The sequence below is a fragment of the Anoplopoma fimbria genome, unplaced genomic scaffold (assembly GCF_027596085.1).
Source record: "Anoplopoma fimbria isolate UVic2021 breed Golden Eagle Sablefish unplaced genomic scaffold, Afim_UVic_2022 Un_contig_7790_pilon_pilon, whole genome shotgun sequence".
Taxonomy (NCBI): Eukaryota; Metazoa; Chordata; class Actinopteri; order Perciformes; family Anoplopomatidae; genus Anoplopoma; species Anoplopoma fimbria.
Window position 1 is genome coordinate 4,553 of NW_026552477.1, and position 11,074 is coordinate 15,626.

Consider the following 11,074-nt stretch of genomic DNA (forward strand, 5'->3'; position numbering starts at 1 on the left):
CACCTATTTGCCCAGGAGCAACAGCAGAGGGCAGGGGTGAGGCAGAAAAGAAATTACGACATAAAAAGCAAAGGCCGGCATTTCCAGGCGGGAGAGCTAGTTTGGGTGTTCAATCCCCAAAGGAAGAAGGGGAGATGTCCTAAACTGGACAGTCCTTGGGTGGGCCCCTGTCGAGTTCTGGAGAGGCTGGGTGAGGTGGTGTACCGGTTGCACCTACCACCTAAAGGAAGGAGGGTGGCACTGCACAGAGACAGACTGGCTCCGTACCAAGGGGGTGCCTCCCCACTGGCCCAGGGGGGTCCCGTTACCCCTCGCTGCCGCCCTGCCGCCTCCAATCCCACCCCCGGCGACACCGGCGGGGCCTCGGTCTGACGCCTTTCCCCCAACTGCCGGGGATAACCGGCCCTCCCCTGTATCCGATACCCTTTGCCCCCCGTCCCCCCTTCCCCTCCCAGGTGCTGAAGACCCCGTACCCTTTGCACCGGAGTCCCGGGGAGGGGGCTCTCGACGGCCCAGGGGGCCACCAGGGCACTTAAAAGACTTTGTTTGCTATCTGTAGGATGGGTTTAGTAATGTTGTTCAGCGTTGTTCCTGTTGTTATGTGGGGGGGGGGGGTTGAAGCACGTTATGTTAAAGAGTAGTTACGTTATTCTGAGGGCTGTTTTTTTTTTTTTTTCTGTGATTCCTCGGGGCGAGGAACTTTGTGAAGGGGGGTAATGTAGCGTCACAGGGTTTGGGAGGAAGGGGCGGGCCGTCTGAGAGGGGTCCCTGGGGGTTTACTTCCGGGCGGGAGTTCTCAGGTGTGTGTTTTCCGGTTGAGCTGCGCCTGTTGGTCCTATGTTGGAATCTAATAAACCTGATATCAAAGTACTTCGCTCACTCATATTCACACTCTGTCTCCTACTACTGCTCATATATCCAACAGTTGTATTATTATATAGAAATACTACGAAGGTTGTTCTGGTTAATTGGTGATAAGATAAGATAAGATAAGATAATCCTTTATTAGTCCCGCAGCGGGGAAATTTGCAGACTTACAACAGCGTAGAGTAAAGTGCACACAAGAGACATAGCAGAAGAAGACAAGCTAAAAATAAAAATAAAAAATAAAAAATGAAAAATAAAAATAAAATAAAACAAGTATTATAAATGAGCAATAAAAAAAAAAAAAAACAGTAGAAAAAACAACAATAACTGAAATACTATATTTACAGACAGAGAAAAAAACAACAACTATTTCAACTACTTTTAACTTTTTTAACCATTATTGCACAGTGTTTCTATTGTCATGTTATTATGTTATTATTGTCCTGTGGTCATGTGGTCTGCTGGGAGCAGAGCTGGTTGTGCAGCCTGACAGCAGCAGGAAGGAAGGACCTGCGGTACCTCTCCTTCACCACCGGGGGTGAATGAAGGACCTGCAGTACCTCTCCTTCACCACCGGGGGTGAAGCAGCCGGTGGCTGAAGGAGCTGCACAGAGCTGCCAGGGTGTTCTGCATGGGGGGGGGAGGTGTTGTTCATCAGGGATGACAGCTTGGCCATCATCCTCCTGTCTCCCACCACCTCCACCGTATCCAATGGACACCCCAGCACACTGCTGGCCTTCCTGACAAGCTTGTTGAGTCTCTTCTTGTCTGCTGCTGAGATGCTGCTGCTCCAGCAGACCACTGCATAAAAGATGGCTGATGCCACCACAGAGTTGAAAAAGGTCCTCAGGAGTGCTCCCTGCACTCCAAAAGACCTCAGTCTCCTCAGCAGATAGAGTCTGCTCTGACCCTTTTTATACAGTGCCTTTGAATGATTAGTCCAGTCCAGTTTATTGTTCAAGTGAACACCCAGGTACTTATAAGATTGCACAATCTCAATGTCCTGTCCCTGGATGTTCACTGGTTCCGGAGGACAGTGTTTTCCCCGGCGGAAGTCCACCACCAGCTCTTTGGTTTTACCAGAGTTGATCTGGAGGCGGTTCCGCCGGCACCATCCTGTGAAGTCCTGGTTCAGTTCTCTGTATTCCCTCTCATCGCCTGCGGAGATGAGATACAGTAAATCTAGACAAATGTTTTCCTCTTTGTTTCTGTCAATGTCCTTTGAGACTTGACATTGATAAAAAAGCATCAGTTCTTTTTATGTAATATAAATGTGTTACTGGTTGTATCTCTGTCTGGAGTGTTCACTCTCTTACTGCTGTTGAGTAACGAGTTTGTCTTTCACATCTAAAGAGTGTTCAATTTGATAATTTAATCATCACCCGTATGTACAAATCTTTGTTTGCGTTGATTGGAAGCTTGGCTGTGGGTGTTAATTAACAAGTGTAAAAAGTTAAGCCTTAGCTTCAAAAGTAACCCATTTAAAAAAGGGACTGTCGGGGCACACAAGAATAATCAAGTCCTGGGGAAACAATTTTCTTTCTTTTTTTTTTTCAGCCAATAGATCCTCCTAAATCCTACACAATGCATCTTTTAAGCACCTCATTTCTTTTTTTTCCCAGACCTTGGCAGCTACAAACAGCGTACAAACAATGAATTAAATAAGGAGCTATCTAATCAAAGAAAAGTAACAAGAATTTAACCAGACAGAACAATGGGAGATTTACAGACTTTTATTAAAAACAATGTACAGTACACGTTCACATTTGAGCTAGCTAACATTAGACCAATGAGATTTACATTACAGTTACATTGAGTCAGATTCCTTTGGTTAATTCCAAGCAAGGATGATATAAAAGTGTCTGTTCTTCAGTGGCTTTTATTGTGAAGGATGTTACAGAAGTAGTGAGGCAGTGATGCGCTGCTGTTATGTTGCAGTCATATGGTTGTGAAGTCTATGGAACCCCAGAGATATTATTTTATTTATGTTCTATATTTCTATATTTTATTATTTTATAAAACTTGCACAATGAATGTATGAAGGCACACTACAGTGAGTCAGTAATGTAAAATGAATTTTGTATAACTTCAAAACAAGATTTGAACAAATGCAAACAAAACAGTTAAAATAGTACATTTTTGAATAACAAATATTTGATCACAAATAAAGTGAATTTGTTACACTGAGGTAGATTAAGAGTCTCTTTTACTTAAGTTGTTATTCACAATTGGATGTGTCTCTGTGTCCTAGCTCCTCCTCAGAAATGTACAACACTGAGAACAGTCTCTGGACAACGTTTATTAGTTAAGATTGTGTCATTGTTGTTATTATCACATTTCAGTTTCATCGTCTTTCTGTGGATGTCTGTTACAGTTGAAAAACTGATAATATAATATTCTATAATAATATAACACAGTGAAAGGAGCCATTCTACATTAGTACTTTTACTTTGATACTTTACATTTTGCTGATAATTCCTCTGCACTTTTACGTTAGGAATAGTTCACCAAAACAATATGAAAGCATCTCAATGGTCCAAGAAAAAATGATTAACCATTCTTTGGCTCCTGAAAAAAAATAGACTTAAATAATTCAATAATGGACAATATATCCCAATAAGAGATATCATTATGTACGGTGTAGACATGCTGAAGACCATACTGGTTTATCACAACTATATGACAATACGTTCCCTTGCAGTGAGTGTTAAGGACAGTGTAAAGTCATAAATAAATACACAGGTAACCTCAGACCCTGCAGTAGAAATACAGACTGATGAAGAGGGGAGGAGAGTAGAGTTGTGTTTGGAGGAGGGACTCATCCATTTAAAGAAGAGAGCAGTTCCTGTTTGTCAGAGAAGAAGGAAGAGAGGCGGTGGTGAACCATCAGAGTCTCATCATGAAAGTCCGTCACACTTTGATCGTCTTCTTCTTCTTCCTCTGTGAGTATTAACTTTGTATTTCTATCACTCTTTATTCTCTCTTCTTCAAATGTTTATCTGAAGTTAATACGACACTTCACTTGATTTATCTAAGTCAGACTGCTGAAGCCTCACATGAGCTCAGAATATATTTTCATGCTCTTTGTGTCCAGTGTGGAAAGAAGAACAAAAACTATTTCAATGTGATTATGAGCGTGTGAGTATTGTTTTAGGACAAACTTGAAAAAATAATTATAAGTACTTTATGAATAAAAGGTACATGAGGAAGGAAAATGAACGGCACAAACTCACTTATCATCAGTAAGAGCATTTACTGTAAAAGCGTTGAGACTTCCCACAGCCCAAGATTAAATATCTCAATAGCTTGTTTTATTCAACGAGTACAAACCCCAGATATTCAGTTAAATATCAGACATATGACATAAAAAGTGTTGAATCCTGACATTCTACAAGCTGGAACCAGCACATGTTTGAAGAATCACTAAAACGATTATTTGATTATCAAAGTAGTTCTGTTTATTAATAGTTGCAGCTCTACTTTTATCAAATGTAACAAAATGCCTTCTTGTTTCCTTTGTTGTATTTTTACAGTAACAGAGTTTGTGTGACCCTGACTGTTGGTAGAGATGTTGTAACTTCCCCAAATTCAGAATATCCGCTGTATGTGGTATGAAACATATCTCTCCTCCTACAGACAAATAGGAACCTTTGAAAATAACCAGCCAAAACAAAGCAAACAGCATTTTGAAACAGTGGTGTGGTAATAACATGTAGATGTTGAAAGTCAAGCAGCCGTTGTTGTTTGTGCTCTCTACCTCACTGTGTAAAGTCTTTAAAATGAATAAAGATGGAGTGTGCAGAACATGGACTAAAGAGTGCAAATGTTCACAGAATAAGAAAAAATAAGAGTTCATAATAATGATTTGCATTAATGTAACCCATTAAGTAGGACATGGACACTTTATGTTAATGTAACATGTAGCATGGCTAGAAGAAGAACAAAGATGTCAAAGTCTCCAATCTTCAGTCACAGACCTAACTGGTTGAACTGGGCAGCTCCCAGTGTGACTCTGTGGATCTTTGTTAACGTGAAGCAGGAAATATCGTGATCAGACTACAGCATCTTACAGGAAGTACATACAGTAACTAATGATTGTTCATCTTTTCAGCAGATCTGCAGGATGGAAACAACGGTCTGGTCAAAGCCCAAGTCTATTCAGGAGCTGAAGGAGGAGATGTCAGAGTTAAATGTCCGTCTACGTTTCAAAGCAGGAAGATCTTCTGTAAGGAACCGTGTGAACAAGAAGACATTCTCATTGAAACAAAGAAATTCAAAGATCAGAAAGGCAGATACAGCATTGAATGGATGAGTGGAAGCAGAGATGTTGATGTGACCATCAGACAGCTGACCAAGTCTGACTCAGGACTGTACAGGTGTGTTTCTGGATCTTCATCACAGCAGATTGAAGTCATCGTTATAGATGGTGAGTTTCTACTTAAAGTCATTTAAATGTTCTTTCTTGTCTGAAGAAGACCTTAACATTAATACTGATTCAATTAGTCACATTTTGACAGGTCTGCTGTTAAGTATAACTGATCAAACTGATCCATAGTATAAGTGGACTACACACAAAACCACTTATTGTTTTGATTTCATATCAGTGGCAGAAGCTGATAGATATAAGTGTGTCATTGTGGATGCTTTGAACGGTGTTTTCTAGACTTTTTCCTGTAGAGGTGTTACAGTTTCAACAGGGTGTGCTTCTGAAGAGAACGTTTCCATCGACAGGTAGTAGACTATTTACTAGTTGTAGTACTAATAGTGTTCACCTGCCAACACAACATATTACAATCAGGAGAGACTTCATTAGAATGGACATTCATTTATTACACATGCATAAGAAATGAATTGTGCAAAGTCTTTGGGGATTGGACTCCATCCTGAAGTATAACAGAGGGGCAGTGATGCTGAGGTCAGACAGTCATAATCCCCCTGATGTCCAGACACTGGTGGTGGTGGTGATGTAGGGAGTCGCTGCATCTGATGATGAATGAGGAGTATGACTGTGATGCTGACTGGAGGTGACGGGGTGGAGGAGGGTCACATCTGATCGTGCTGCAATGACAACTGACAGCAGCAGAGAGGAGAACATTTTAAAGTTTGACAGCAACAATGTGATTGGCTAAAGGAACCTCTGTAGAATCTGGTTGGTTAACTTTAAGTGAAGGTGGAGTCACGTGGAGAGAGAGACTGAGATTATGAATGAAAAGGAGTGTGAAGAGAGTCTTCCTGACTGAACTTCATTTATATTAATATATGTAACAGTGTAACTGTGAATCATCATCTTAACTACAGATAGTAACTATTGATTGTTCATCTTGTCTACAGCTCTGCTGGATGGAGATCCTTCTGAAGAAAAAACCCTCTATTCAAGAACTGGAGGAAATGTCTTAGTTGAATGTTTCTTTGATACCTCTGGATCCAGGATATACTTCTGTAAGGGAGAATGTAAAGATGAAGACATTCTTGTTGAAACAACTGATTTCACAGCTCAGAGAGACAGATACAGCATCAGATATGTACCAGGAGCTCCATCAGGAGTATTTCTGTATGTGGGCATCAAACAGCTGACCATGTCTGACTCTGGACGGTACCGGTGTGTTCTGGACAAGCCTTTAGCTTCAGATCCTTACCATGAGTTTGAGATCGTTGTCACAGATGGTGAGTTTCTACTACAGAATGAAAATGTTTGTTCATGTCTCTGGAGGTCTGAAGAGAGTTTTCACTGACAGCAGCTGATGTTTTAAATTCCATCAGTGTGAACGCTGATAAATGCTCATTTAAAACAGTTCAGCTGACACACAAGAGAATCTCATCTCTCTCATATTTCATCATCAGTCCCATCAGCCTCCACAGCAACAACGACTCAGAGTTTTAACTCCACTTCAGGAAGTTCTGGACCAACAACTAGAGGTACATCCACACACTGTATGTGACAGATGAAGCTTTAAGTATTGCACTGAAAATGTCCTGGAAAATGATTTCCAGAGTGGGACTCCTGACTCAATGATCAACGATCAAATATCATTGATGCAAAGTTACAACATCAATACATACCATCATCTTCAAGATACGTCTTTATGTTTATGTTCCCATGGCACATCTGTGTCACCATATCTGTCCAAGCTTCCTCTCTCAGAGCCCAGTTATGAAATGATCTCATCATATTTTAGTTGCTTTTTGTGAGTTGATATAAATATAACAGATTATGTTAAATGGGTTTATGATATTGTCTCATATTGATGACAAGCATCCGAAGCGAAAACGCATCGTGGCAGGTTTTGTGATATCAGCAAATATCGTATCGTTGTCCAAATAATTATTATAATATTATATCATGATGAATGATCTCACAGTAAATGACTCTGCAGTGTTTTTTAGATGAAACAGGGAGCACACTGAACTGCAGGCTGATGAGTGTGTTTAGAGCTGCAACCACCAGCAACCCTCCGTTAAAACAAACTGTTCCCCTCTTCATCCTCACTCAGGTGTGTGGTTGTATGCAGTGATTGTTGTGGTCATTGTCATCGTCTCAGGACTGGCGCTGATGATATTCTGTATTCGGAGGAACACCAAACCTGATGGTGAGGCAACAGGACAAACTTACACAGTGACACCAACAACTGGAACTTCCTCATTGCTGAAGTGGTTTAAATGTTGACATAAGAAATTATTATATTCCTTTATTGATCCCCAACACTCGAATTTCCCCCATGGGGATCAATAAAGGAATATAATCATTTCTTATGTCAACATTTAAACTTGACCAAGCATGGCACAGAAGATCCCTGAGATCACAAACAGGAGTTACACAACATTTAATGAACCTGATGATGTGTAAGAGGAAGATTAACAATTCATAAACTAATATATGATCATACATGAGTAAGGTAGAAGGAGTAACATTTCAGCGGCGGGCAAATTGCAAATACAAATTTAGAACTACAGAGCATTAGCCTCCTTCTATTAGTGGGTTTAAAGGGATCAGGATCTGTTCTGTTCTCATTTCCAGGCTTGTCTACACTTTCAATTATTATTATGGAAGTGAAAGAAATACGTTTTGTTTCCACAGGTGTGAACACCAGAGGAACCTCAGAAGGCACAAACATGGAGGTGACTTTCTTTGACTCTTTGTTGACTCTCTCTGTTGGTTAAAGCTGAGCTCAGACCACAGGAGTTTTACAATCCTAACTGATGTTTAAATCAGGTTGCATCACACACATAAGGAGAATCTTCACTGATGGTTTTATCTAATATCAAACATCAACACGCTACAAGGTTTAAAAAGTCTGTAAATATGTTCAGTTTACCAGCTTTGTCTTCAATAACAGGCACTAGTATAACTCATGAGATAGAGTCAGGTAGGATACCATGGACTAATAACCCAAGGGCTCTAACTGTATTTAAGCTTTGCTTTGTTTCTCTGTCAAATATCTATTTGTTTTCCTCAGATTGCCCTCTATGAGAACTGTTCTCCAGTCTCCCCATCTGAAGACTCCACCTATCAGAGCCTCGATCCAGCCAGCAGGGATCAGGACCAAACCTACTCTACACTCACACACACATAACACACATGACCTGGATTCTGTTGCTGTGTATTTATGTGGAAAACCCCAAAACATATGGGTTAATCTTTCCCTCTGTTCTCTGCCCTTCTTTAATTTCTCTTTAGTTTTTAGTTTTTCTTTATTATTTTCTGCTCTGGTATTTGTCCCAGTTCCCTTTCCTCAAGAAACATTTTAGTTTATTTCCTCACCACTTCTTCCTCTTATGTTCTCGTTATACTATAGACAACGAGATGATGTCACATAGAGCCATTTGTCCGGCGGCAGCTCCAGTGGAGGTTTACAGCAGAGAATGTTTCCTCTCATTTGAAACCCATTTTAGTTCAACTTTGCTGGAATAGAGTTCACAGAATGGAAGATTTGGTTGCAAATCTGCTGCATTTGAATCAACACAATTATAAATCTGTGCTGCTCTGATTAAAAACCAAGGATCCCCAACAATGATCAGTAAATGTGGCCTTCAATAATCTGAATATTAGGCCAACTAAAGAACATTTACTCAATTATACAACAGACAATGTGAGGGCCGACCTGTGGATGTAGATATTTACCCAGAAATCTCAGCTTTTTCATTAAAAATAACTTCTTCTCTTCATTCTACACTGTTTATTTTATTCCTTGTGTTTCTTTGTCTCATCCTAAACCCATCTCTGCTTAGTTTATTGGATAGAGAACTAGTTTGTGCTTGATTTAGGCATTATAAACAGCCAGACAGCTTATGCAAATAATCAGAATATGTCATTTATGCTTATTTCATTCATATAGGACATATAGAAGAATATTGCAAAATATTCCGGAGCCCCAGTGTCCTGGTCTGGGTTCAGTTTAGTTTGTTTTATTCTGAAGATCTTTGTCTCATGTTTGGCTTTACTTCCTGTTTCTGTCCTTTTTACCGCCTGTTTTCCTCCTCACCTGTGATTGATTAGTTGGTTAGCCTTTTGTGTGTTTAGTCGGTGTGTGTCCTTGTGTCAGTGTCAGGTATTGTGTGTTGCTTTGCTGATATCTATGTTCCTGTTTGTCCCTCTTGGATTTCCTGCCAGTCTTACTGGTTTGTCTTCAGTTTGGTTCTTGTTGGTTTGTACTTTTATTAACGGTTGCCAGCTCCCTCAGTTTTGTTCTTCTTGTCTTTTTGGTTTCAGCGTTGGTTAGTAAAGTTCAGTTTTTGTTCTTATCTGCCTGCTTCGTGTTCTACATTCTGGTCCTTCTGTTGAAATATACTCATAACACCCAGAAGCCATCTGTGGAGTCTAACCTGCTGTAGAGCCAAACATGTTAAGTTTCTACTGAAGGTGATGCCTGAGAAAAGGTCCCTGACAATATCAACAGTTTATCCTTTAGTGATCACAAATGTGTTCAGGAAATGTATTATTACAAAATGATTCCAGTTAGCACGGCAATAAAGACAAGATTTGTGTGTAATATAGAGGTTTTGTCCGGACAGAACAGAACAGAAGGGATGGGATGTTTCCTCAGTATACTAAGGTCCAGACCTTTAAAGATATGTATTGAGTTGAACTTTAACTTTACATACTGTGAATTTTTTTTCGAAGTTTGGAGTTAATCAGCAACAACTTTACCCACATGTAGACAGTCAGGCTGGTCTCATTCAGCATTCTTAGCTATACCTACTAAAATACAGTTAAACCCATCATCTGTAGAGATTTGATGACTGTATTTGTGCGTCTTGATGATCTACGTTGAATATCTTTTCCTGCTTTTTCCTGCTCCAAGACAACCGGAGTCTTACTTGTTTTAAACATACTCTTAATTTGCTTGTTTGTTTGTTTCTCATTTTTTATCGTACATTTTTCACATTTTCTATTTTTAAATTGTGGCTTTTACTATTAATATATACGTGTGTGTTTATTATCACCCATCCAAGTTTATTTCCTTGTATGTGTCAATGGTAATAAAACAATGTCTGATTCTGATCTTCTGACTCATTTATGTATAATTAAAAAAAGACCAGGGAACACGTCATGTATCTTAATTCACTTCATTTTAATTTACTCTGCATGTTTTCACTTTTCACCACTAAAAATGTCTGCACAAGGCTTTGCACACTACAGCACTTTAGATTCAGAGTTATGTCCAATAATCCATAACGTCCAATACTTATTTCATAACTCAGTGTTAATATCTCATTTTACACAGGTCCAACACAATGAAGTACACAAAGCAGCTTTCTCTGAAGCCCAAAACACCCCTGAACCATCCTGCTGCCAAACCCCCATGAGCAACACAGATTAGTAGACTTAATATGATCAATATAACGTATATTTAAAAAAACACTTTAAAAGAAATGCTGTCATAAATCATCAGAAGAGACAGACACAAATGTCTCCTCTCACAGGAGGCGGAAATAGTCTCAAAAGGCATTTTGGGAAAGTGATCTACAAATAATGCATCTGTAAATGAAAAGAAGAAGACAAGAAATGTCACAAATCATTAAGATCTGACAGATCAGATATAAAAGTGGGGATTTGCCTTAAATGCACACATAGTGTTGAGCTCTGAATGTTGGTCGACAGTGAGCTGCACTATATTGATCGTTGCATTACTCTCTGAATCAGCAGAGGGCGACAAACAAAATGAAGTGTGGAGAAGCAAGAAGACACAAAGCAACCTCCACAATGATG

At 39.7% G+C, this 11,074-nt stretch overlaps 1 protein-coding gene across 1 annotated transcript; it reads left to right on the plus strand.

Moving 5' to 3' along the window:
• Nucleotides 1–3,744: 3,744 nt before the first annotated feature.
• On the plus strand, nucleotides 3,745–8,618 carry LOC129115962 (uncharacterized). The gene is made up of 7 exons (XM_054627111.1): nucleotides 3,745–3,809; nucleotides 4,979–5,293; nucleotides 6,199–6,531; nucleotides 6,709–6,783; nucleotides 7,359–7,454; nucleotides 7,943–7,983; nucleotides 8,322–8,618. The coding sequence occupies exons 1-7, from the start codon at nucleotides 3,767–3,769 to the stop codon at nucleotides 8,436–8,438; spliced, it is 1,020 nt and encodes a 339-aa protein (XP_054483086.1). The 5' UTR covers nucleotides 3,745–3,766; the 3' UTR covers nucleotides 8,439–8,618.
• The last annotated feature ends 2,456 nt before the right edge of the window (nucleotides 8,619–11,074 follow it).